This window comes from Diadema setosum, chromosome 16, assembly GCF_964275005.1.
Source record: "Diadema setosum chromosome 16, eeDiaSeto1, whole genome shotgun sequence".
NCBI classification, from domain to species: domain Eukaryota; kingdom Metazoa; phylum Echinodermata; class Echinoidea; order Diadematoida; family Diadematidae; genus Diadema; species Diadema setosum.
Window position 1 is genome coordinate 14322569 of NC_092700.1, and position 23659 is coordinate 14346227.

Genomic DNA, 23659 nt, shown 5'->3' on the forward strand with positions numbered 1-23659 from the left:
TGTGTGTTGTCATTTCACTTGAAATTTCTATCTTAACTCTCTTAAATCATGATCCTATCATCTAAATTACAGTTTGGCCCACAGCAGTTTTGAAGAATATTAGATGTATCTAAGTCCATGCAAACAGTGCCATCGCTGTACGTTTGCCAATTACATTATGAGAGACAGCTGTAGGGCTGAACACACTCTTGTCATTTGTTGCATGGTGTGTTCACACCCTCACCTGACAGCACAACATAAATGCATAGACTGCACACTGTTCCAGTTATGCAAAGTGTCCGTCTGAACAAGCCAACAGACGTAAATACTCCTCTAACAGGAAGAAGTGGACCTGTGTAAAGTAATTGGTCTGTAGCAATGAATCACCTGGTAATCAAAATTATGAATCATCACTACCTTAAATAAAACAAATCTGCATTACTTGGACCATCATGTGTGTGTGGTGAAATTAAAATCTAAATCAAGGTACAAGGAGATAGACAGAACTGTGGGAACACACGGGTTCAGATTTCATATGAACTTGAAACACTTTTGCTTGTCATGTGGAATGCGCGTCTTGAAGAGGACTGAGTCCACACGGTACTGTGTGTAGAGCAGTGGTGTGTAGCCATACACCTTGGTGAAATACTGGATGCACTTGTGCCGCTCCTGGAAATGGGAGTCGTCCATCGAGAGTGCCTCGGGGCAGCCAGCACAGCGGAATGTCCAACGCGAAGTGACCTGTAAGAAAGAACAAGTGTTTTCGAACGGGATAACAGAATATCTTAATCATTTGGCAGGAATGAAATATTCAGGAGTTTCTATTTAATTGGAATGTTACATATAGTGTTGCATTGCTAAATTGTTTGCCTTGATGTAACGAGTATATAGCTCACCATTTGCTCACATATTATGGTCTGCATAATGAAGAAAAGTGCATAAAACATATGTAATCCAGTCTGTTATGTAAATGAAGACTGTGTCAATATTTTGTGTATAATTATATATAAGTGATGTGATGATAGCAAACACATCAATGCCTATAACTGCACAGATGAATGCCATGGTTCCAAACCTAATAGAAATGCTAACTGCAGAATGTTCATGTTTCATTACTTTCTGTGACACACAAATTCCAATAATGACAAACTGCAGAGTGTTATCAGCATTATTCAGAACATTACAATTAATACACCATTACCAGCTAATTTTTCACTTTCAGTTTTGAGCTATTAACATAATACTTCATCATGGTTATCATTCAATTGTCAATCACAACATATGATAAATTGACATGTTTTGTCGATTAGATGTGAAATCATTGAAACTCTGTGCTGTGGTGATGGATGGGAAAATGGTTGTGAACATACCTTTATGGGTGGTTTCCTTGTGACATGTGAGACTAGGAAATTCATGGCGATGTCCTCACAGTTCATATACTCATCAACCTTGTCTCTGATTGGTTGAGGCATCATGTAGGAATAGAGATACATGTAGTACTGCAGATTGGAAAGGAAAAGAACAGTTTACAAAGTCAAGCATGATTCTACCTTGTGATGCTTGCAATAATGGCAGTTGTAATTATTATGAGTTACATATTCATCATCACTTTATTATGATCAGTTTCATTATTGTTAATTTAGTATGAATACTATAATCTGCCACATCAAAGTTGCTATCATATATACATATAGATCATCACACAGATATACTAAACATTGATTGTAAATCAGTTAGTTGTTGAAGTAGTAGTAATGGTCGTAAACTGAATGATTTTTTCTTTTCATGAATAATATGAGAGTAGCATATTAGCTCCACATCTCAAATGAAAAGCTGACCATCAGTACTTTGTAACTACAAAGGTGTCAACTTTATCTTCTAATTCATTTCTAGCCATCCTTGCAATGGACTTAAAAATGAATTCATCTCATCACATCTTAGGAACACAAGCCACTGGTATTTTCTTTTTCTTTTTACATTTCTTTCTAATGTAGCAAAATATCTCTACTGTACAGCTGAGGGGAGGAAGGGTCACTTTTCTCTATAGGTGAAAGATCCACTACTGACCTGAGGAAAGCTACAACATGGAATCATTCAGAGTTCTGCTAGAATCCACTGGTGTTATCATAAATCTTTCCCCAAGTGAGAGTGAACCAATGCCCAACATTCCAACCAGCTGCTTCCAAGTAAACTAAACACTCATCATTGTCACTCTTTAAGTGCATGATATATTGCCTGGCCCAGATACATAGACTGTAAACATTGCTTTGGGAAGGCACTTGAAGGAGAAGGCACTCTAACTGCTTATCACTCTGCCATGACTCACATATCACACACATTCTTTCCTATACAGCTGACCTGTAATCACAAACCCTACTTTATGCTTTTTGCTATTGTCACATTTGTTACTGTATGTTCTTCAATGTTCCACAGCTGTTTTGTATGCTGAAATTTACAATTATATGGAAGAGGAAACTACAGTTCAAGCTAAAGGCAAGCACTACCGTAATCTTTCCCCATTATTCTTGCACTGTAGTGAATAATTACCATGTTTCAGTAGTTACAATACGCCAGCTCACTGGCACATTCAAATTTATGGACATTTTTCCCATGATCGAAGACCTCTTGACAAGCTTTTCCTTTAACCTGTATAAACTAGATAATTAGAATCAAGACTCGCATGCACTGGTTGTTGCTGTGTTGTGGAAGTCTTAAGTGAGCTGTCTGGTTATCAGGGACAATCTTCATTCACAGTCATACACAACATTTGGGTATTAGTTAACAGATCTCCATTGGTCAATATCTTGAGCTAGACTTGAACGTGGACTTTTTCTCTTTGTGATTGCAATCTATACACCTGATGCCTCACTTTAATCTAGTGCCATACTGTCTGCATGACTTTTATGGAGTCGCCTATATCTGGACACAGGTTGTGATCCCATACAGTAAAACCCCGTTATAACGAGGTCCGTGGGACCGGCGATATTACCTCGTTATAACCGGTACCTCGTTATAACCGTACGCATCAAAAACAAAGAAAAACATAAGCACGACATCGGAATATACCCATCAATCAATGAAAGAAACTTAAGAACATCCTTTGCGTTGTTATCACACAATTATGGATCATTATAATTGAGATAATAAAAGGGAAATTATTTGTGAATTAGACGAAAAAGTAGGGGTTGAAATGAGATAATTCTTTATTGTAATTCTTGTTTGTTAATTTTTCCTAACACCAGCGCAAATAGAGTAAAATACAGGCGTTGTTTACCATAACTTGCGAGGTGTTTTTACGCTGTTGGTGCCCAGCGGGAATGCGATGATTTCATGAATCATTTCGGCTGTAATCTTGTAATTATGTTCGTTGCGCTCGAAGGGATTAAAAGTGCGTCCTTTATTTTCTTCCGAAAATCTCTTCCCGTTTTGTACATCCGTTCTTGAAAAATATGCGACAGGATTGAATGTGGAAAGTTACGTTGTGATCCTTTTTACGCAATTCTGTACCTCATAGACCATTCTGAAAGAAAGAAAAATCTTCATTGTGAAATGCAGTGTTAAAATTGTGATAATGAACAAACCCAGATCTATTAAAACTAATAAATACGTTTGTTTCTTTTTCTGATTTAGGTTAACATGCGTTATTAAACTATTTTTTTACGCTACTGTCACCTAGCGAGATCGCGATAATTTCAGAGTAACATACATGCGTTGTTTACCGTTAACTTGAGAGGTATTTTACGCTGTTGGAGCCCAGCGGGAATTCGATAATTTCATGAATCATTTCGGCTGTAATTTTATACAATATAATATGATCGTTGCGTCCGACGGGATTAAAGATGCGTTCTTTATTTTCTTTCGAAAATCTCTTCGCGTTTTGTACATCCTTGAACTGTTAAATGCGTTTGTTTCTTTTTCCGAACACCGATTAAGTAGGTTAACATGCGTTATTCAACTATTTTTACGCTACTGTCACACGGCGAGATCGCGATGATTCCATTAATCATTTCGGCTTTAATCATACACACTCATATTTAGATTATCATTTGTTAAATGATAATGAACAAATCCAGATTTATTCAAATTAATAAATGCGCTTGTTTCTTTTTCTGAACACCGATTAAGGAGGTTAACATGCGTTATTCAACTATTTTTACGCTACTGTCACCCGACGGGATCGCGATGATTTCATTAATTATTTCGGCTTTAATCATGCACACTCATATTTAAATTATCATTTGTTAAATGATAATGAACAAATCCAGATCTATTCAAATTAATAAATGCGTTTGTTTCTTTTTCTGAACACCGATTAAGGAGGTTAACATGCGTTATTCAACTATTTTTACGCTACTGTCACCCGACAGGATCGCGATGATTTCATTAATTATTTCGGCTTTAATCATCCACACTCATATTTGCTAAGCAGCAAAAGAACTGGAAGTCGGAACTAAAAATGAAAAGGATATAATTATGAGTTGCACACGCATTCCAATTGTCCATTTTTGGCCACAAGTGTCGCTACAAGTTTTTGAATGCGTTATCTTTCTTTTCTTTTTTTTTCTCGTTGCGCTGTGGTCTGCCCTAATATCACGCACGCGTATCTTGCGGAAAAGAAAATCGAATGATTATGTTTAATGATTTAGTAGGAACATTGGAAGGCATTCCTGTGTCTTATCACGTGATTTAGAAGAAAACATGGAAGGAACGGTTCTCTGCAAAACGGAAAAAGACGTGGATAGCGTGAATTCGGTTTTCAGTGTTTTGTTTGTCGCGTGTTTGAAAGCGGCAATTTAGTCAAGAAATGGAACCTCGTTATATCCGATCAAATTGCTTATGTTTTTCTTTATCATGATGCACCGAAATTGTCCTCGTTATAACCGGAATCTCGTTATAACCGAACTCGTTATAACCGATTCGTTCTGCCATAGGTTTACACGCAAGGAAAACGGGACCGACGCGATCACCTCGTTATAAGCGGTTCCTCGTTATAACCGAACTCGTTATAACGGGGTTTCACTGTATTGTTTTAATTGCCATCACTGGATGAAGAAGGACAGATTTTTGCTGAATCTGATAGCAATACAAGACACCTCTGTGGCTTGCAAAAATTCATGACCAAACAATGCTTCAAACGTGACACATTTCGAGAATGTGGTGCTAATGTTCATGGCTTGCTTGCATGTGACCTAATGGAGACCTTGTGTTAGTTGACTTAAATGAAAGCAGGAAGAAATCTGGTTAACACAACTGTTGACGTCTGCGAGAGGAGACAGATTAATTTCAGTGTTAACGTGAAGTCTTCCATATCATGAGTGACTTGTACTTGTTGACTGATACAAGCCTGTAGTTGTATGGTACAGGGGTGATGTGGTGTTAAAGGGACCGCAAACCCAAAGAGCAATGTGGATTGAGTGAAAGCAGCAATATTAGTAGAACACATCAGTGAAAGTTTGAGGAAAATCGGACAATCGATGCAAAAGTTATGAATTTTTAAAGTTTTGGTGTTGGAACCGCTGGATGAGGAGACTACTAGAGGTTATGACGTACACGAGTGGACAACAATATAAAGAAAATTCCACAAAAATTCATTTTTCATGAAAGTACCAAATTCCATCAACTTGATGCTGACATATTTTAAGGGTAGCAATTATTCCCCCTGCTTTCTGAAAGCAGTTGGTCAAGTGCTCTTTCATAATGCTAGAAAAGTGAATTTTTGTTGAATTTTCTTTCTATTTTCTTTGTATTGTTGTGATGCAATATTACCCTTGAACTGTGAGCACATGGGTTCTTGCTCATGTCAATTTGCCACAAAACCTCTAATATGATGGCATCAATTACTAGGTGGGTGTATCAAGATGTAGTAGACAGCACACTGCTTTCAATACATATATGTATACAAGTTCCCCAAAACTTGTCCTTTTTACTGGACACTCGATACACAGTGCTCCTTTTTACCTACACGTATGTGTATGAATAAGCACTTGGGAGGGATATAAATACTTTGTGTCTGAAATGAGCATATCATATGTACACCTAAGACATGCCAGCATGGCTTGAATAAGGTAATTTAGCATTTTCCAGTGCTTCAAGCATCACACACGTGGCATAAGGTTATTATTTAACAAACACACAAAACAAACAAACAAACAGACTACAACAACTGGGACCCACATTATAGTGAGAGGGTAGAAATGCTATGATAGCAGACAGAAACGCCAGGCCCATCACCTCACACAAAGCCTCTTCCTATCCCGAAGGCATACAACAGATGATGAGTATCAATCCAGGATACAAACTACTTTCCCAGAGTGTGCACATGATTTTCAGCCACATGTGGGCAAGCACCTTACCCAAGTACTATGCCACATATTTAGCAGGTCTAATTTTTCCCGAATTGGAACTTCCCGATGATTTCGTGAGTGATTAAATTCACGATGATAGTGGAGTAAAGTACTGAATGGAGAAATGTATGTGTGTATGTTACATTCATGTCGGGGTCAGGGTCTATATTTTTTTGTGTCTTTAAATTCGCGAACAGCATCTGACTCGTGAAATTCGCAAAAATAAAAACCTTGCAAAATATTCGGCGTATACAGTACATTCTCTCCTCAATAAAATAATGCCTGGATTTGCTATTCACCACAGGATCAATGGCTAATGGTATCAGTCCTAAAAAGAAAACAATTTCCATGAGAGGGAGAGATTCCTGAAATGTCTCATCAAAAATTCAAGCAAAACTAGTAATACCACTGAAGGTGATTAATACACCCCATCCCCATTGCCTTGTGTGAGTAGATTCACATGACATCTCACTTGCTACAAGGCTCTCAGGGGGAAAAAAAGAATAAAAACTACATCCATAAATCTGAATACATCAGTGACGATGCTTGTCTGTATTTTGATCAATCTACTTTCTACTCATTTTTTCTCTTCTCCTGCTTTAATTCTATTGCTTTCAATGAAATAATGTACCCCTGGGGGCATATTTCTCCATGAACAGGCATCTCAGATGATGCCCCTTTGTATTCCTAGCTGACTGAAGGAACTTTTCTTTTCATGGCACTCTCACACAAGCTCTGTTTATCAATACTGCAAGTCAAGTAGTATATTGTAAATTTCTACATGGAAAGTGGAAGATCGTTAACATACCAATGGAGCATGAAAGGTGAGAACATATTGCATGCCCTTATAACCCCTCCATGGAGCAATCCCAAGATGATAAGTGATAACACAATGGAATGTGTGAAAGCTACAATCTTCTTCACAATGTTTTGCATTTTCTTTGAACACATGGAATGTCTTGAAGCTTTACTAAAGACAGCAATAAATGACCAACATGTAAAATATTTATTTAAAAAAACCCCAAACAAACAAACAAACAAACAAACAAACAAACAGCAAAGCAACAGTGTGAAAGCTGGCCACCTAATCAACAGTTTTAAGAAAATGTGCTCCAGTAGGGCACAGTGTGCATCTAAACTGGTCAGTTTAAATGCTCCAGCAATTTGCTCTACAAAAAAAAAAAACAATTAGTTTTGCATTTCAAAACATTGTTACACCTAAATACAGGAGATATACTGAGGTGGGTCATACTTTTCTCTCATGTCTCTTTTAGTAGGAAATTGTAAAATGGATGTGGTTGAAAGCCAGGCTGGCTATGTTAGGGTTATCAGCTGTCTTGATAGCAACCAATACCACAACTCACACAGTCAGACATGACCATGTGCAGACATGTGTGATGGCATGCTCGAAATATGCCATAGGCCACACACAAGATATGCCTCCATTGCCCTTTAATGATGCTTTTAAAGGTTGCACTTTTGACATTAACTTCTCAGCCATGTAATTGCATTGGAGATGGTATACACAGGGCATCAGCAAGGAAGATGAAACAGGATCATTTCAATCACAAATATCCTGGATTTTCCTTGGGGTTAGTTTAAATAAAGCTACACTGAAGTGTGAATTTTTATTATTTTTTTTTTTCAATTTGTCTTCCTCTACAAATTAAATTTGTAAGATTGCAACTGCTGATCTGTAATTTAGCAAACATGTCGAAAAAAAGAACCAAATTTTATTTCATCTGTCACATTATCATATCATATGAAAATAAATGTAATAAACAAGAAATGTACTGCACATTGTAACAAATGACCACATCTCAAGCTATTGCTTTTAACCTACTACGGGCAAGCTTCTTCCTTAATTTTGACCTCAGTTGTTCTGCATTTGAATGATGTCACAATTTCAACCATTATCATTGACATGGTATGATAATTCAATCAACATATGAATATATTACCCATCTCCCAACAGCAGTCATGATTACACAATCAGCTACATGTATCCTCCTGCATTCGCAGGGACAGGATCAGGAGGGCACGGGAGATATCTGGGAAGCCAACTCAGAGCAGAGGAGAATGGATGCAGGGTTTTCCTGGGGTAACCTGATGCAGTGATGTATGGCACGTTCCCACGAGGGCAATGTCCCTTTAAGGAATGGCGGATATCTCTCACAACTCTTAATCATCCCTGGAATGCATTAACACCTGTTTTGCATTGCATCTCTCCCATCATATACCCTCACACTGTGGTAGCAGGATGACTGTAGCATATGTGTGCATTAGTTAGTGAATGCTCAATGATGCTTGCAATTTGGAATGGGGTGCATGTTCAGCAATTGCATCACTGCCACCTATACCAGACAACACTCTACATCATGTTTTCATGAGAAAAGGCATACATATGCACACTCAGATATTCTTGATGTTGACTCAGTAAGTTTGGTGTCTATAATTCATTAGCTAATTACATATTATGTTACTGTGAATTCATATCATGTTCATCCATATTCTTCATGCTTGTGCGGAGATTGTGCAAAAAACTACATGATTTTTTGTTGGTAAAGATGCAAGTGAATGTGCATTGGTGTAATGGTGTACAGCATGGTATATGGCCTGGTGTGCCCAGATCAGACAGATTAGCTACTGAACTCATCTTCCTCTTAGGTGTTTTAGGGCAATACTGTAAAAGTGGATATTTTTGCGTGAGTAATTTTTTTGTGCTCGGCCGGGTAAGATGAGATTCACATGTTTTTAATTCTGGGGAATCAAAACATCCTCTACTGGAACATATAGCAAGCACAAATATTTGCATACTTTTATTTTTGCACTAGTTTCTGGTTGCGCAAAATGTGCGAAAACAATCACTGCTATCCTTTCTAACTCTAACAATCCCCTTAGAACATCATCGCAAACCTTTCCATCTACTTAAATAACACAGGTAGCACTCATTTATGAGAAAGGCCTGCTTGATTGGCACTTATGAAAACATTTCAGTCAAGAGACTTTTAAGCCTTGGTCACACAGCACTCCACGCCCAAATCACATACAAAAAGTTATGAAAATCTGGTGGACGTGGTCGTAAGTGGTAATTTTTTGGTCAATTTTGGTTTGGCCGTGCTTTGTACGAGGTATGGCCGTTGGCGGCTGTTCCACTGCTGAAGCACTGCCTAAGCACGGCTAACAGCGTCCAGCCACGTGTGTGTATGCGGAAAAATCCATTTGTCAGCGATAAGCCGCTATTTCCCGTGATACCAACGCGTAACACGCGTCAGATGACCGTGCTCTGCCCGTGACAGACCGCTAAACTTTTGCTTCTTTACCGCGTCTCCCCAAGTTTTAATCACTGCCGGAACACGGATTATCACGTGTGTTTCACGTGTGTTGCACGTCTTTACCACGTGTGCCGCCCGTGGTTGTCTGCGGAATAAAATTTTGAGCAGTTCAAAACTTTTTACCGCGTCCGACGCCGTTCAGATTTTTCCCCGCGTCCTGCCACGTCTATAAATCGACCGTAGCTCGTCTTAAACTCGACATCAACGCGAACAACATCGTCTGCTTCACAGGAGACCAATTTTTGACGTGTTTTGGCCGTGATTAAGCCGTAAAGCGCTGTGTGACCGGGGTTTAAGACAGCCTTTTTTTTTTTAATGTTTCTGGGGGCTCCTGCATAACGTACTCTACCCACTATCTCCCACTCCTCTGTTTTACATTTAATCATGCATGTGTCTCGAGCAATATCCTGCCTCAAAGTTTGCAGACTTTCTCTTCTCTTTCTCTCTCCTCATCACCCTGTGTGAATTCAAGCAAACCTTACCTTATGAATAAAAGCAGCACCAGTTAATACCATAGACAGCTCACAGGAATAGTTGGCACTGTAGAGAAACCCATTCCTGTAGTTGAGATCCCAGGCATGGTAGCGCCCCGGGAAGCCCACCACACGATCTCTCGATTCCCTCCAGACTCTGTGCAGTACCGGTATTGTCAAAGAAGAATTGAGGGTACAACGAACGGTATGTGGCAAATGAGTTGATGGATGGGGAAGGGAGGTTTACTCTTCATAACACAAGCCTAATACATTATGCAACTTTCAAAAGCCTGTACATTAGTTCTTGTGTAATAGGATACTGTTTAGAGAAAAGTGCACTTGACTGATGTCATGGATAAAAGAGTACACGTAGGCGTAATGCAATCCACTTTATCACCACAGCTTGGTGGTAACCAATTAATAAAGGATATCAATTTGCCAACCAGAACATACAAGTACTACTTACAATCATCTAAATATTGTTTACTGAAGTCAAAATTGCTTAAAAAAAGTGGGAGTGGCAACAGGGGTTGTTGTGTTACAACTACTAAGTAGAGCTTGCATGATAAATAGGCGATTAAGACTGGTGAAAAAATTCATTTATAGTTTTCTTCACTCTCTAGCCATCTAAAATACTGCTTTTGGAATGATAATTCATATGGTAAACTGAACACAAATCAGTCTATCTGAGATCACATGTGATAACTGTGTGAGAAGAGAAGTATTTTGATCTTGAGAGCATAGGTCGACATCCTCTTCACTCTAGGAACTTAGAGGAATATATCACTGCCCACTGACAAACCAGGGTATGAACTGTTTTGAAATTTGACACATTATCTACAGCACCATCACTCTAAGTCTCTGAAAACTCAAACATGAAGTATGAGAATGTGTCCAGCTACCGAGGCTGTCCTACTATGAATAGCACAAGGAGGAACTGTAATGATAGATCTCTTTCTGACATCAGATCTGATTTGACCTTTGACCCACCTGAAGCCAAAGAGGATCTCATCATGCCGGAGGTGGGCATCATCATCCAGAGACAAGATGGCCTCCGTCTCGATTTCATCATAAGGCAAGAAGCGGTTGTTGAGGCTGTTTGCGGAGGTCCGAACGACCTACACAAATATAGAGAAACAGGAACAAGGCAGTTGCCATGTTGTGGGTGATAAAAAATACCCCACAGATAGTATCTGGGCATGTTTTGCTGTGTTTTCTAGAGATTAGTTCTCACATGACAAATAATAGCACATGCAAGGCAGCCAATTCTCCCAGAAAAATCCAATATTTCTCACATTCTGTTGTCCCAACAACAGAATGTGAGAAAACAAACCCCCAAACCTCTCTGTGATTTGGGAATCATTTTTACCTATTGAGATGCATGCAGCAGACATAAGTTTCCTGAAATCTCCTTGATTTTGATGTATGAATATTGGCAGCCCTGCAGATGGTTCGAATTATGCTACGCATAGTACTCCTCATAAGGACTACTAGCATTCTTCCTGTGGTAACTCCTTCAAGAAACTTGGCAGAACACTCTGTATGTTGAGTAGGTTGACTGTCCAACATCAAGAGCATGCACAGTCAATTTAATTGTCAACACCACTAAGTTGCCAGCTACAAGTAATGAAACTTTGAACTGAGGACATGCAATATATCTAAAAAAACACAAAACTTCCCTCTTTTGAAACAAAATGTTACAAAATACTGCTTTCACTTTGCTTTTATACACTTCTTGGTGAAGGTATAATTTATGTGTGTATGTGTGTGTGATTGGAGGTCTAATAAGAAAAAAGAGAGATTAAGGTACAAACCTTAATGGGTACATGTATTTCAGGCCAAACAAGGTCAGGTGAAGGTGCTGCAGGAGCATTCCATACTACAAGGACCTGATGCAACAAGAAGGAGAAACAACATGAACCACAGAATATGAAAAATACATAATTATACATACAAATAACAGCATCTAGAAACACTACAAGACAAGCAGAAAAAATTTATTTCATAATCATGTTTTGTCCACTTTCACTTATTTTGTGTAAAGATAGCAACAGCATTCTGACAACTCATATCTTGGGAAAGGATGAGAATTATTTCTGAATATTATGCCAAGGTTTTTTCTTTTTTTTAAATATGAAAACTACATGTGACCCTGCACCACAAAACAAACAAAAAGTCGCCAGACATGAATTTTTAGTTAAGACCATATTCTGAAAGAGCAGACTTTAAGCTTTATAATGATATATAACTCAAATCAAATGGACTCTCCGAACCTATCTAAATATCGGAAAGAAAGCACAAACTCAGGAAAAGTGTGAACTGAGAAGAGGCTCTGAAGTACAGTGTCTATTCAAGCGCTTAATCTTTACCAAGCCGTGCTGCCTGTGCGATGAATGGGACAAAAAACAGGAAGTAAACCACCGGAGTAACAACAATGAAGGGATTATTAGATTAAACTGAAATTGAGCATGCCTCATTAACACATTCTGTTTTAATATAATTAATGCCAACTTTCAAAGCAGTAGCATTATCCTTTCAAAAGTTATTAGAGTTGAAAGTGAAGAGTGTGTACAAGGTTTTTCAGAAATGAAAAGGGGACTCTAAAGACACACCTAATCACACTATTCTACCAAAAATGTTCGAGATAAACTGCTAAAAAAAACACATTTTCCTGCCCATTTTATGATCCTAAACTTTACCATAATGTAAAAGAAGACTTGCTCTTTCAGAAAATATGGGAAAGTCAAGATCGGCCAGGTTGACCCGTTCCACTTATTTTCAGTCCTCACGCAAAATCAGTGTGTGCGACTTTTTGTTCGTTTTGTGGTGCACGGTCACATATTGTCATGTCTCTAAAAGCTACACATTTTTATCTTGTGCTACACGATTCAATCATCAATAAGGAATCCAATGATTTCAACCTTGTGGTTACAATGACCGATTACTATTAATTGATAGACAACAAAAACTTTTGCCTGGACACTTATGCCTCTAGGAGTTTTCAGGGGAAAAAAAATGTCTTCATGGCAATAGATGCCATGGAAAAGTCTTTTAAAAAATTGTGGAAGCAGAAACAACTTGCAAAAAATTTGTAGAGAATTTGTGAAAAGTTGCCAAAATACCTTGTTTAGAAAAGGCAATCCCATGAGCCTCTGTAAGGAGTTCATGAGCACAGCCTCCCTTTCGTAGGTCAGCATGACTACTGTAAACTGCTCCCTTGGGACGTTCCCTCCGAGAGATTCCTGGAACTCTTTTCCTGAGCCACCAGCACCTCCTCCAATGGGGCGGAAGCCAAGTGTTGATCCAAGGAACTTGGCATCGGAAGGGACTACAGGGTCAAAGGGTGTGTAAGGGTACAAGTACTGTGCTCCTGGAGGGTTATTCCAGGTGGAGTAGGAGTCCATTGCAATGGAAGTGAAGTTCCTGAGGAACTTTGGGGATGAGAAAGGTAACTCAGGGGCTGGGAAGACATCATCGGACTCTGGGTACATCTGCTCTGCTCGTTGTGTCTTCTGAGGATATTCCTCAGAGAAGATCTCTCGTGCTTTCTCCTCAGGAGCAACATTAGCTGGGATTCCCAGTCTGGTCCGTAGGGTTGCGAGGATACCATTTATAACAGAGTCTGTATTGGACAGGTATGTTGTCCAAAGGAACCAACCCTGTCTCCTAAGCTTAAGAATGTCATTATCCTGGATTGTTTTTAAATAGAAATAGAGCTCTGTCACTCGAGAACGTGGAAGAACAATCGCTGCTTCTTTCCATGAAATAAACTCACTAAAGGGTAACTGCATGTGTTCGCCAACAATGACGGGTATTGCACCAGTTTGGAGAGCCTCAAAGAGACGGGCGTAAAAAGTTGTGGAAGATACTACATGGTCCCCAGGACTTAAAAGAAGTGCATATGTGGATTGCTTTAAGAGTTTTAACCGCTCCAGCTTATTGCTGCACAGCTTCCAGTCTGAGGCATCAAAACCATCCACTGCTTTAAAGCTCTTACAGGCAAAATCAAGGTGGACATTGTCATCTGTCAAAGACTTCAATTTGTCCAACTCCTGGATGAGAATATCCTCTACAGATTTAGTCCTGTCTACATCTTTAAGTCTCCTACTCAAGGGAGCATTGTCCCTGTCATCAACATACTCCTTCTGCAACATAGTTTGAGTTGGTTTTGATCCCTGATAAGTGATTAAATATTTCCTTCTGGCTGGAAATTGTAATGGTACATCCTTCCAGTTTGTCTCTGAGCTTAGCCCAAGTAACATAGGGGCAATAATATCAAAGCCTTGTCGAAATTGCAAGTCTGTGAAAGGTGTCTGCACCACTATGGCACGTCCCGTGTTCACGTTCTGAAGAATGTTGTGAGTGGAAAGACTGCGCACCAAGTGCAAGAGGAGATGATTTCTGCCATCGTGTCTCCAATATGGCAATTTATGCAATCTGGTCTCTAAGTCAAGGCTACTTGTAGTCCTACCCTGATCCTCAAGGTCACCAACTAGCACAACATATATACATGCCATGTTGGCATCACGTGTTAGATAAGTACTTCGTCCAAACGCATTGGTGACAGTTAGCTTAATCGTTGCATCTAATTTGTTACTGTCTTGCCACAGATCCTCCGGGTGATAGACATACACAGGGAAACGAGATGTAAGCGAGCATCGCGAGTAATCAAAGCATGTGTGTTGCCTGCACCGTCCTGCTGAATTTGGAGGTTCGATGTCTCCACTATCCTCAATATTTGGAAGAATCTGGAAAGGTGCCGAGATGTGGCGCAGGCTCCGTTCCACAATCTCGCTCTGATCACGTATTGTCTGCTGAATCTGATCCTTGAGGCGGTCCCGCTCTGCAATGGCACTGTGCACCTCAGACTGAGCATGATCCAGTTGCAGGGATAAGCGTGTGACCTGTGCCTGCAGCAGCTTTCGCCTCTCCTCCAGCTGCCGTAGCTCTGCCTGCACCGAGCTCTTGATGCGGTAGAGTTCAACGACGTGGGCCTTCAGCTCACTTGGCTTCAGCGCCACCATTTCATCCACACTCATATCCAGGCTCCTCTGATCCTGCACATCCAGATCGGAGTTGCTGAGGTAATGGTGTGTCACAAATGGCAGTACGATCAGGATTACAAAAAGTATGATGATGAGACGGGTAAGGTGCCCACTTCGTTGTAGCCATGCTGCAAACGAAGGATTGCCGGTTGTACGTGGGGGCATTAGTTCCTTCTTACTCTGGTACTCCATTCGCTGACCTGTCCCCCAGAGGGGGTGTGGTTCATTATACATCCTCACTCCAATCTCTTGACCTTCCTTCCTACTCGGATGTGCATACGACAACACTATGCTGTCTTACACATCCTTGCATTATGCTGATACATTATGGCAAATATCATTTCCAATTACTTGCCAACATGATTCTCTAATGTTACAACAAAACTCAGGGTTTGACAGAAACCTCATTGTAAACTTTACAGATATGCACCCTTCCTCTAACAGGCACTTACACCAATGTTGGTGTGACACGTGTTTCCTCACAGTTTCTTATCTCTGCAACGATAATGCACTACATCACAAGCAAATAGATTCCTCTCCTCTGTTTATACTATCACTTGGCACTTCCCAGACTCACGAGGGCAGGCTTAATCTTGATAGCTCTGCTCCAGATTATTCCCCAGTGACAGACTGCACACTGCATCTCACTGATGAGGTTTTATGAAACGTGACAGCACACCTAAAGAAAAGAGGACTCTCAAAAAATCTTCCCCTTGTCCACACTTACCAGGTAGATAGTTACCCACTACAAGGGAACTTATAATACTAGTAGATCACTGATGAAAGGTTTTACTAGTGCAGAGTAAAAGGAACTTGCATCACTGTAGGCAACAGTAGGCGTGTTCACACAGTATCTTTGTATTTCACAGACATTTAATATTTCTATTGAAAGTGTGCCACTGGAATTGATATCTTTCACATAGTATGTAATCTTCCTGTTTATCCTACACTACTTGAACAGTAGGCTTCTTTGTCAAAAACTTCTTTAATACCACTACCTCATTTAGTGAAAATAATTTCTATCAAAAAATAAACCATGATACAGTCATGCACCTTCACACAGGGAATGCAAGACACTTTAATATCTGCAAGTCTTGTTTTCTGCTGTGATCGGATAGTATAGGAAACAGACACAATTAATTCAAATTTAGGATTAAATTTCTGTTTTGAATGTGAACTGTAAAATTATTAGAGCACCGTGCATTTATAGAGTTACTGGAACTACAGACCCACACATGTCTTGACAATTATTCATGATCTGCCAAAACTAAACTGTATCTCTTATGGGTATGTTACTTAAATTAAAAAAACAAAACAAAACAAAACAAACATGATGTATGTGACATCAAGAATAATATTCCCAATGAAAAGATGCAAGTGACCTTTTGTATTTCTCGGACCTTTACTTAACAATAACACTCTTCAATCTGGCACATTCTAAAAGTCATGGAAGTATTTCATTCCTAAAGTAATACAATTGTGGCAAAATATTACGTAGCCGAACCTGCAGAATTGTTGAGATTGGATCTTTCATCTAGCTTCATTACATCTGACATTTCTTTGCAGAGATTGACCTTTCTCTGTCGTATCTAGTACATACAGGGCAATTCAATCTTATCTGCCCTCTCTTGTAAGCAATAAAAAGGTTCTTGTTCAGCTACACACAGGCACTTAGCCCTTTAATGTTAACTTCTTCAGGACAGGTTTTCCCTTTTTTAATCGCAGAGAAATTGAGTTGCCAGTGAATTTTACTCATACATATAAAAAGGTGACAAACACTGTTTTTAATGGACTCTCTACATGACGTTGATGCTGTGATCATATCAAATCTTGTTTGTCTTTGATAGTAGTAATAAACCTGAATTGTGGAAGTGCAAACTCTCAAGCAGCAGATACTTCTAATCACATTACAATTTATGTTAAAGAATCTCAGTTGAGTAAATATGTCAACATCCAATCAGCAAAGCAATGTGATGACAACACATAACAAAGCTTGTGTGAGGTGGAACTCAAATGTATGGAACTGATCCTATATTCTACAAGTTTTAAGCACAGATATCTGTGTAACACTTGCTAACCCAATAGCTGCTTTGATTAAATTAACTTTGAAAACTGGAACAATTCTGTCCTCTACACATTTCCTGCACTCAAAATTTATAACACTTTGCAGGGAACATGTGACAACGAAATAGCTTGGCAATGGTCCTCTTTACATTGCCCTGTGCCCTTTCAAATTCAATCTTCTTCTACAGCATCAAATAAATCACCATCAAGCCAGCGAAAGCAGTTGCACTCTGAAGATGGCTGAGCCTGGAACAACAGACCCTCACAATTTGATGTATTTTGGGTAATCAGTGTGTAATGAGTCGATAGTCGCTTCCTCCGTGTCAACCGCCGAATGTGGAATTTCCTGGGAAATCTGTTTACATTAACGTTCCGCTACCGTGAACTGGATTAAGTGAAGGGTGGTTGCGCCGTGACAATATGGAAGATGGAAAAGGAGAAGTAGGAGCCCGGAGTGGCTCTGTCTCATCCGGTCCTAGCTTAAAAACATCTGTCCTCAGATGGCAATTAAGTCTGCCTAGGCAATGATTTTGTTTTTGTTATTTTTCTCTCCAAGTGCTTTGATTTCATGCTCCGATTGATGTGTGAGCACCACGTAGAGGATTCTGTGCACGTTTCTGGAATTAAGAGACAAGATGGGGTAGGGTGAATTGGCAGGAGATATTAATATCTGCTGAGAGTTAGCTTCGGGTCAACAACAATCAAGTGTTACATTGCATGGAAAATCCTCTTCTTCTCTCAATTGCTGCCTTACTCTGTAGATGCTGTTCAAACTTTGTAAGGCTAACAAGTTATTTCACTGTGATAGCAGAGTGAGGTAAAATTATGATCATTTTTTTTTTACTTACAATTATCAAATTTCAGCAACATCACTGATTTATAGCGAGGATGAACACAAGTAAAAAATCAATGCTGATTACAAAAATATCACCTAGATTTATGCATTTATAAACATTTTTTTTTTAAAATCTGCATACAGATGTGCTTTTAATTCATTGTTGATTACCAATATCAATTCTGCATGTGAAATTCTAATTCTTTATACACTAGCATACTTGTTTGATCACAAACACATCCCCCATACACATGCACTGATATGAATGAAAGCGTTCGCCATACAATAATATGCATGTTGATGTCTACTACTCAAAAACAAAAATCAAAGAACCAAAACTAAACAAAATGAGACTTACCTCCCTTTGCTTCCAACCATTCACCAGGACCACACAGCATTACTCCCTGCAGGATAAAGCATGGGACTGATCAACATCCAGATCTGTCAATGAAAAAGAGATAATGGTTGATCAATGTACAGGGGCAGCTCATATAAATCACATTCAGTCTTCGCAGCTAATGTTCAGGGCCTCTTTTTATCACCTGTACCATGGAGATAACGAGGGCTGCAGTGATTAGCACTTCAGTCATAAATGTGGAACGCGAGCAGGTCAGTTATATATCACACTCACAGACGTTATGAGACAAGTGACTTTAGTATGTGGGGATGAAAGCAATCCTCACAAACTGTAACTTTCAGTGAACATTGCTCATCAGTAAAGGGGAGGGGTACGACAGGAAGTAATTTTTTTATCTTACTTTATTCTGATTTTCATATAGTAGCAAAGATTCACACACAAAAAAAGAAAAAAGATTAAATATTGTGATAGGGAAATCTGTTTTCCCCTTTTTTGTTGCTTGAAACAATTTCCAAGTGGCATTATTACTAAGAAAACTACTCAATGTAAAGAGCATTGCAGACTAGCAAGCATGACATTTTACTCAAAACTTGGGAGCTTATCACATTGTTCATCTAAGCTCCTCTCTTGACACATTAATCCTCCACTACTGCATCGCATAGCGAGATGGCTATCAGTGAAATGTGTCAAATCTTGGCATTAGCTTATCAAAATTAATGCATGACACATTTTCATATTTGTTAAAGTATGCACAGCAACCCAACTGATGATGAAAGCATGTCATCTTTCATACTTTTATCATGAGCACAAACTAAATGTGTGGTGTTTTTCTTGCATAATTTTATTACAGTAAATGATACAGAAGTCATAGGAGAGGAATTTTGCATATGAATGGACTTTATTTTCTAGTAAATGGCATCAAAATTTTGAGTTAATATATAGATGGTGTGCTTATGTGGCTAAATTCATTGTACAATATATTTTGTAGTTAACAGAAATTTAAGTCAAATAAACAAACAGAAATGAGGCATCACATTTCCAACTTCAAATGCGAAGTTGTAGAATAAAATGTGAAGAAATCGCAGTGTCACTCCTGTTATGGAAATAGAACAGTTAAACATAAAATGCCAAGGAAACTCTGATCCTCTTTAAGACTTAACTTGCATTTTCTTGGAATGACTTACACAACCGTGTGACGGCATAACAATATCATTCATAAGTGAAATATGTCTCTGACAAAACCTACGCATGTACAAATGTGCAATCTGAGACAATATATGACACATATGTTTGATGTAACTTTTATTAATGGTGAGTTTGCAATGTGTAATGAGCTGGAATAAGATTACATCATTCTTCCAGTCTCTTCACACAGAATTGATGGCAGCATGACAAAACACATGTGTCAGATATGCTCAACAATGACCGGAAACTCACTTTCCTTTATATATTTCCCCTCATTTATAACTACCATACACATCCTTGTAACTATGACTCACAAGCCTGTATCCACACTGCTACTGGCACAAACTGATGTAGTAATCTTTTAGGGCTTGACAGGCATGTGAATCTACCATCTTCATACAAGTGCCATCACCTACTCATAGTACCAGTAGCCCCAACAAATTAATGCTGATCCATGATGCTAACAACATCTTATTGATGATGATACAGGAGTACTGACAATGGTAGCTATGCCCAATTTTTGTTTTTCGTGCGTAAAAGCCTCTGTAGTGGTGTTAAAAAAAAGAAAGAAATGGGACCCTATTAAAAGATAATTTGCCCTAAACAATACTGACATCAAATCAGACCACAATAAATCTTAAACGTTTCAAATATTATTATTCACATTGTTATGAAATATAGTCTCCACGAGGGAGCTCATAATAGATGTCACAAAAAGCATCTACACCCAAATGTTTATGCACTGTACCAGCAAGGGGCAAAAGAGTTCTAAAAGTTGCACTTCAATGCAGAGAAGCCAACTCTCCTGCCTTACTAATAATTTGACGATTAGATAATGCTATGATCTGTGCAGCCTCCTGTTTTCAATCTTGGCCCTAAGCATGTCTCTGCTAAAGATATAATTGTGGAAGGTGGCAAGTTTCTCACTTTATTGCAGGCTGAGGTAATCAAATAACATGCCAAATGTCCCCCTTTCTCTCAAATGCCTTCCTCTCCTCAGGAGGAGACAGAAAATTGATGATATCACGGTTTCTGTAACAAGCACTTACCAAGGCCTGCACAGTCCTATCTGTTGTGTACTGTGTATGTGTACATGAGTGTGTGTGCATGCATCATGTGTGTTTTCTCTTTAACACTTTTACAACATCTGAAAGCTAAAACTTCCTGGATGAGTTGCTATATTTAGATTGTAAAATAACCTGATCTCTTCTGTTATACAAACTTGAGATGGTATTTCTAAGTTTTCTTTCAACCTTAAGTTGATCTTGGAAGATATAAAGATAATCTTTTTTGTATGTTGATCTCTGTAGCAGAAGAACATGATTGATGAGGCAAAGCACAAGATCAATCTCTCCTAATAGCACATTACATAGCATGGAAGATTTAGAACATCTTTCCCTTTTACATGATTACACTCTCTCCTATGCAGTATTAGCAATAATGGCAAAAGACTTCAAAACTTCAAATTGCTATTGGAGCAGAGATAGGAGGTGTCGTGGTCTCGTAAAGGAGCACTTCACGATGTCTACTTGTGCTCAATATTTCCCCTGCGAGCAACTCTGGATGGAAGTGATGAGGCGCCATACACACTAGCCAGAAAGCCTCTTCGCTCTGTGGATTTAACAACACTCACTGGTGGAGTTAAAGGCAGCACCGGTCTCCTACAGCCACAACCCTACATATCTGAGAACAGTGGAAGTTGCGCAAAACATGCAAAATCTGAAAAGATTTTCACATTTGTCTTGGAGGTGATGAATTAGTGTTCCTAAAATTTGCTTTCATTTTTACTTTGCTTTACAACAAGTTGTCTTCATCTTGATTTAGAGCTGCATGAATCACTAAACATTACTCTGAAAGAAAAAACAAAAGTGGACATGACCTCCTTTAAGTTTCTAACCTCAGCCTTACAGGCACAGGATGTTACAAGAGGTCAGTTTTTTGGGCTCTCCATATCCATATCTCCGGTCAGTCACTGTATGACTGCACAATGACAATAGTGGTTAATGAAAATAGCGGTTAATGTATGACTTATTTACAAATGAATGGGAGTAGTTTCTGTATATCATCATGAATCTATACAATGGTGCAGCAAGAAGATGGAAAAACTTGTGTCCCATTATTGTCAAGGAGGGATGTTGTTAAAAAAATCATCCCAAAGTCAGGTACACCTTGGTCTACTGTATGTGTGTGTGTGGGAGTGTGTACATGCACATTGTATTTAGCTTGGAAAATGCTGAACATCATGAAAAATTCAAGATAAATGGTCAGATCTCTACAGGAATATGTTTCAGTATATGGGCCACTTGAAAGCTTTTGATAAATGGTCATTGGTTTTGAAGCAAAATAACTGTGTGAGCCATCTTTTTAAAATATCTTATTCATACAACATTAATTTGCGGGGGTTTTTTGAAGTAGAAAAAAGTGAAAATTTTGCACACTCATTTTTTCCATAGTCTCTTAAATAAGATAAAGCAGGAAGAACTAAGTAAATGTTGATTTATCACTCAATCAGAATATCTCATTTAGAGTCAAAAGTCTGATAACTCTATTAACACTTTGTATGCTTTGAGTGCTGTTTAGGACTTTGAAAACCCTATAGCATTGTATACACTGTCAGAAGTCCCTGGCACAGAAAAGGTTAAAAGAGCCTTCTGACTGTGTTACCTGTTGAATAATGTCACCATGAGGCCCAGATATCATAGAGCTTAATGCCACTTACTCAAGTCTAAATGATGCCTTTATCCTTTGTGTCTGTAATTAACTCTGTGAACATGTGACACATGTTGTGTGCAAACTGGGAGCACGTCAGCACAGGCATATAGCCAGGGCTCCTTGCACAAAACATACTTGAACTTTCCTGGGGCTCTGGGCTGGAGATAGTGACATCGAAGCTGGTAATCCAGCCCGACTCGATTGGTCTGGAGGCAAACTGGGCCGCCCATTAAACCGTAATATTATCTCTCTCTGCAGGGAGGAATGGTACTCCATGCTAATAACGGTCATTACTGGGCGCATCTCTGGGATATGTGTTCATGCATGAGAGGATGTGACGCAGACGATCAACTTACTCGTCTTGCCAGAATAGTACTGATAAGGCAAACATTAAGGGAGGAAAAAAACAGTTGTCTCCGGGAGGGCCATCAGATTGAGTTTATCAGTCATTGACTTTAACTGTCAGGCTCGACTGTTTGTCACCAGAAGTTAAGAAATTGTTTTCTTGTTCACTTATCACTGGGGAGATGTTTCATGAATGTCTGTTGGAACAGCAGCAAAATCATTAGTTTTCTCCAAGATGCATTATGATAGGTTGTTCACTCTCATGCAACATTTCACTTCTAGTATGTATTGGGGAAAACAACCATTTAATGTTACAGTCGATGGTATCTACCCCATATATAATAACTAATATCAAATACCGTACTTATCATTTTCTCACCCATGCAAGTAATACTAGAAATTACATTGTAAATTCCATTTGCTTGAATAGGCACTTGGGCAAGTGTCCAATACAGTTATTAGAAGCCAACACCAATTCATTTTACTTACCCAGTTGTGAATTTTATTTGCCCCAAGAAAGCTGGCATGTGTGGTTGCAGCACACTGTACGTGATGCCACTGTAAAGAAATTATTTCACTATGGCAACTTAAAGGACTCAAGATTTTTCCATTGCTGTATGTTGATTTAATGGATTAAACCTTCTTGATTCAAATTCCACTGCTCTAATTAAAGACCTCTTAAACAATTAACTTTCCTTTATGTTGAGGAATATTGCCCCCACCCTAACCCCTCTAAATCATGCACGATTGCAAAATAGTACCCACACCTACCAGCAGAAGATATGGGCGTTATTACTGAGGCCCTTTTGCATTTTTCTAATGCTACATTTTTTTAAACCCCTTTTGGCAATAACATCATGATAGAATTAGCCCAGGCAATGTAAATAATTAATCCAAACAGAAAAATAATGATTTCATAATGGCTTCTTACCTCTTTGAATTCTGTCTAGTCAATAGAGAAAAGTATGACTATACACCCCCCCC

The 23659-nt window shown here is 38.9% G+C and overlaps 1 protein-coding gene and 1 long non-coding RNA gene across 2 annotated transcripts in view; both read right to left on the reverse strand.

The window, feature by feature from the left end:
- Positions 1 to 433: 433 nt before the first annotated feature.
- LOC140239943 (exostosin-like 3) lies at positions 434 to 15812 on the reverse strand. The gene is made up of 6 exons (XM_072319761.1): positions 13254 to 15812; positions 11946 to 12020; positions 11122 to 11249; positions 10141 to 10288; positions 1350 to 1478; positions 434 to 720 (listed from the first exon to the last, which is right to left on the reverse strand). The coding sequence occupies exons 1-6, from the start codon at positions 15408 to 15410 to the stop codon at positions 511 to 513; spliced, it is 2847 nt and encodes a 948-aa protein (XP_072175862.1). The 5' UTR covers positions 15411 to 15812; the 3' UTR covers positions 434 to 510.
- A 206-nt stretch (positions 15813 to 16018) lies between these two features.
- Positions 16019 to 23659, reverse strand: part of LOC140240050 (uncharacterized) — a 50043-nt gene continuing 42402 nt past the window's right edge. Inside the window, exons 2-3 of the long non-coding RNA XR_011902012.1 lie at positions 18434 to 18516; positions 16019 to 17857 (exon numbers count right to left, since the gene is read on the reverse strand). This is a non-coding gene — a long non-coding RNA (uncharacterized lncRNA). The remainder of the gene's footprint in view (positions 17858 to 18433; positions 18517 to 23659) is intronic.

Coding starts and splice junctions, on each gene's coding strand:
- LOC140239943 (XM_072319761.1), bottom strand. CDS start 15,410: ATGTATAATGAACCACACCCCCTCTGGGGGACAGGTCAGCGAATGGAG. Junction 10,289..11,121: donor GAGATCCTCTTTGGCTTCAG/GTGGGTCAAAGG, acceptor GGTACTGCACAG/AGTCTGGAGGGAATCGAGAG. Junction 721..1,349: donor CAAGGAAACCACCCATAAAG/GTATGTTCACAA, acceptor TCTTTCTTACAG/GTCACTTCGCGTTGGACATT.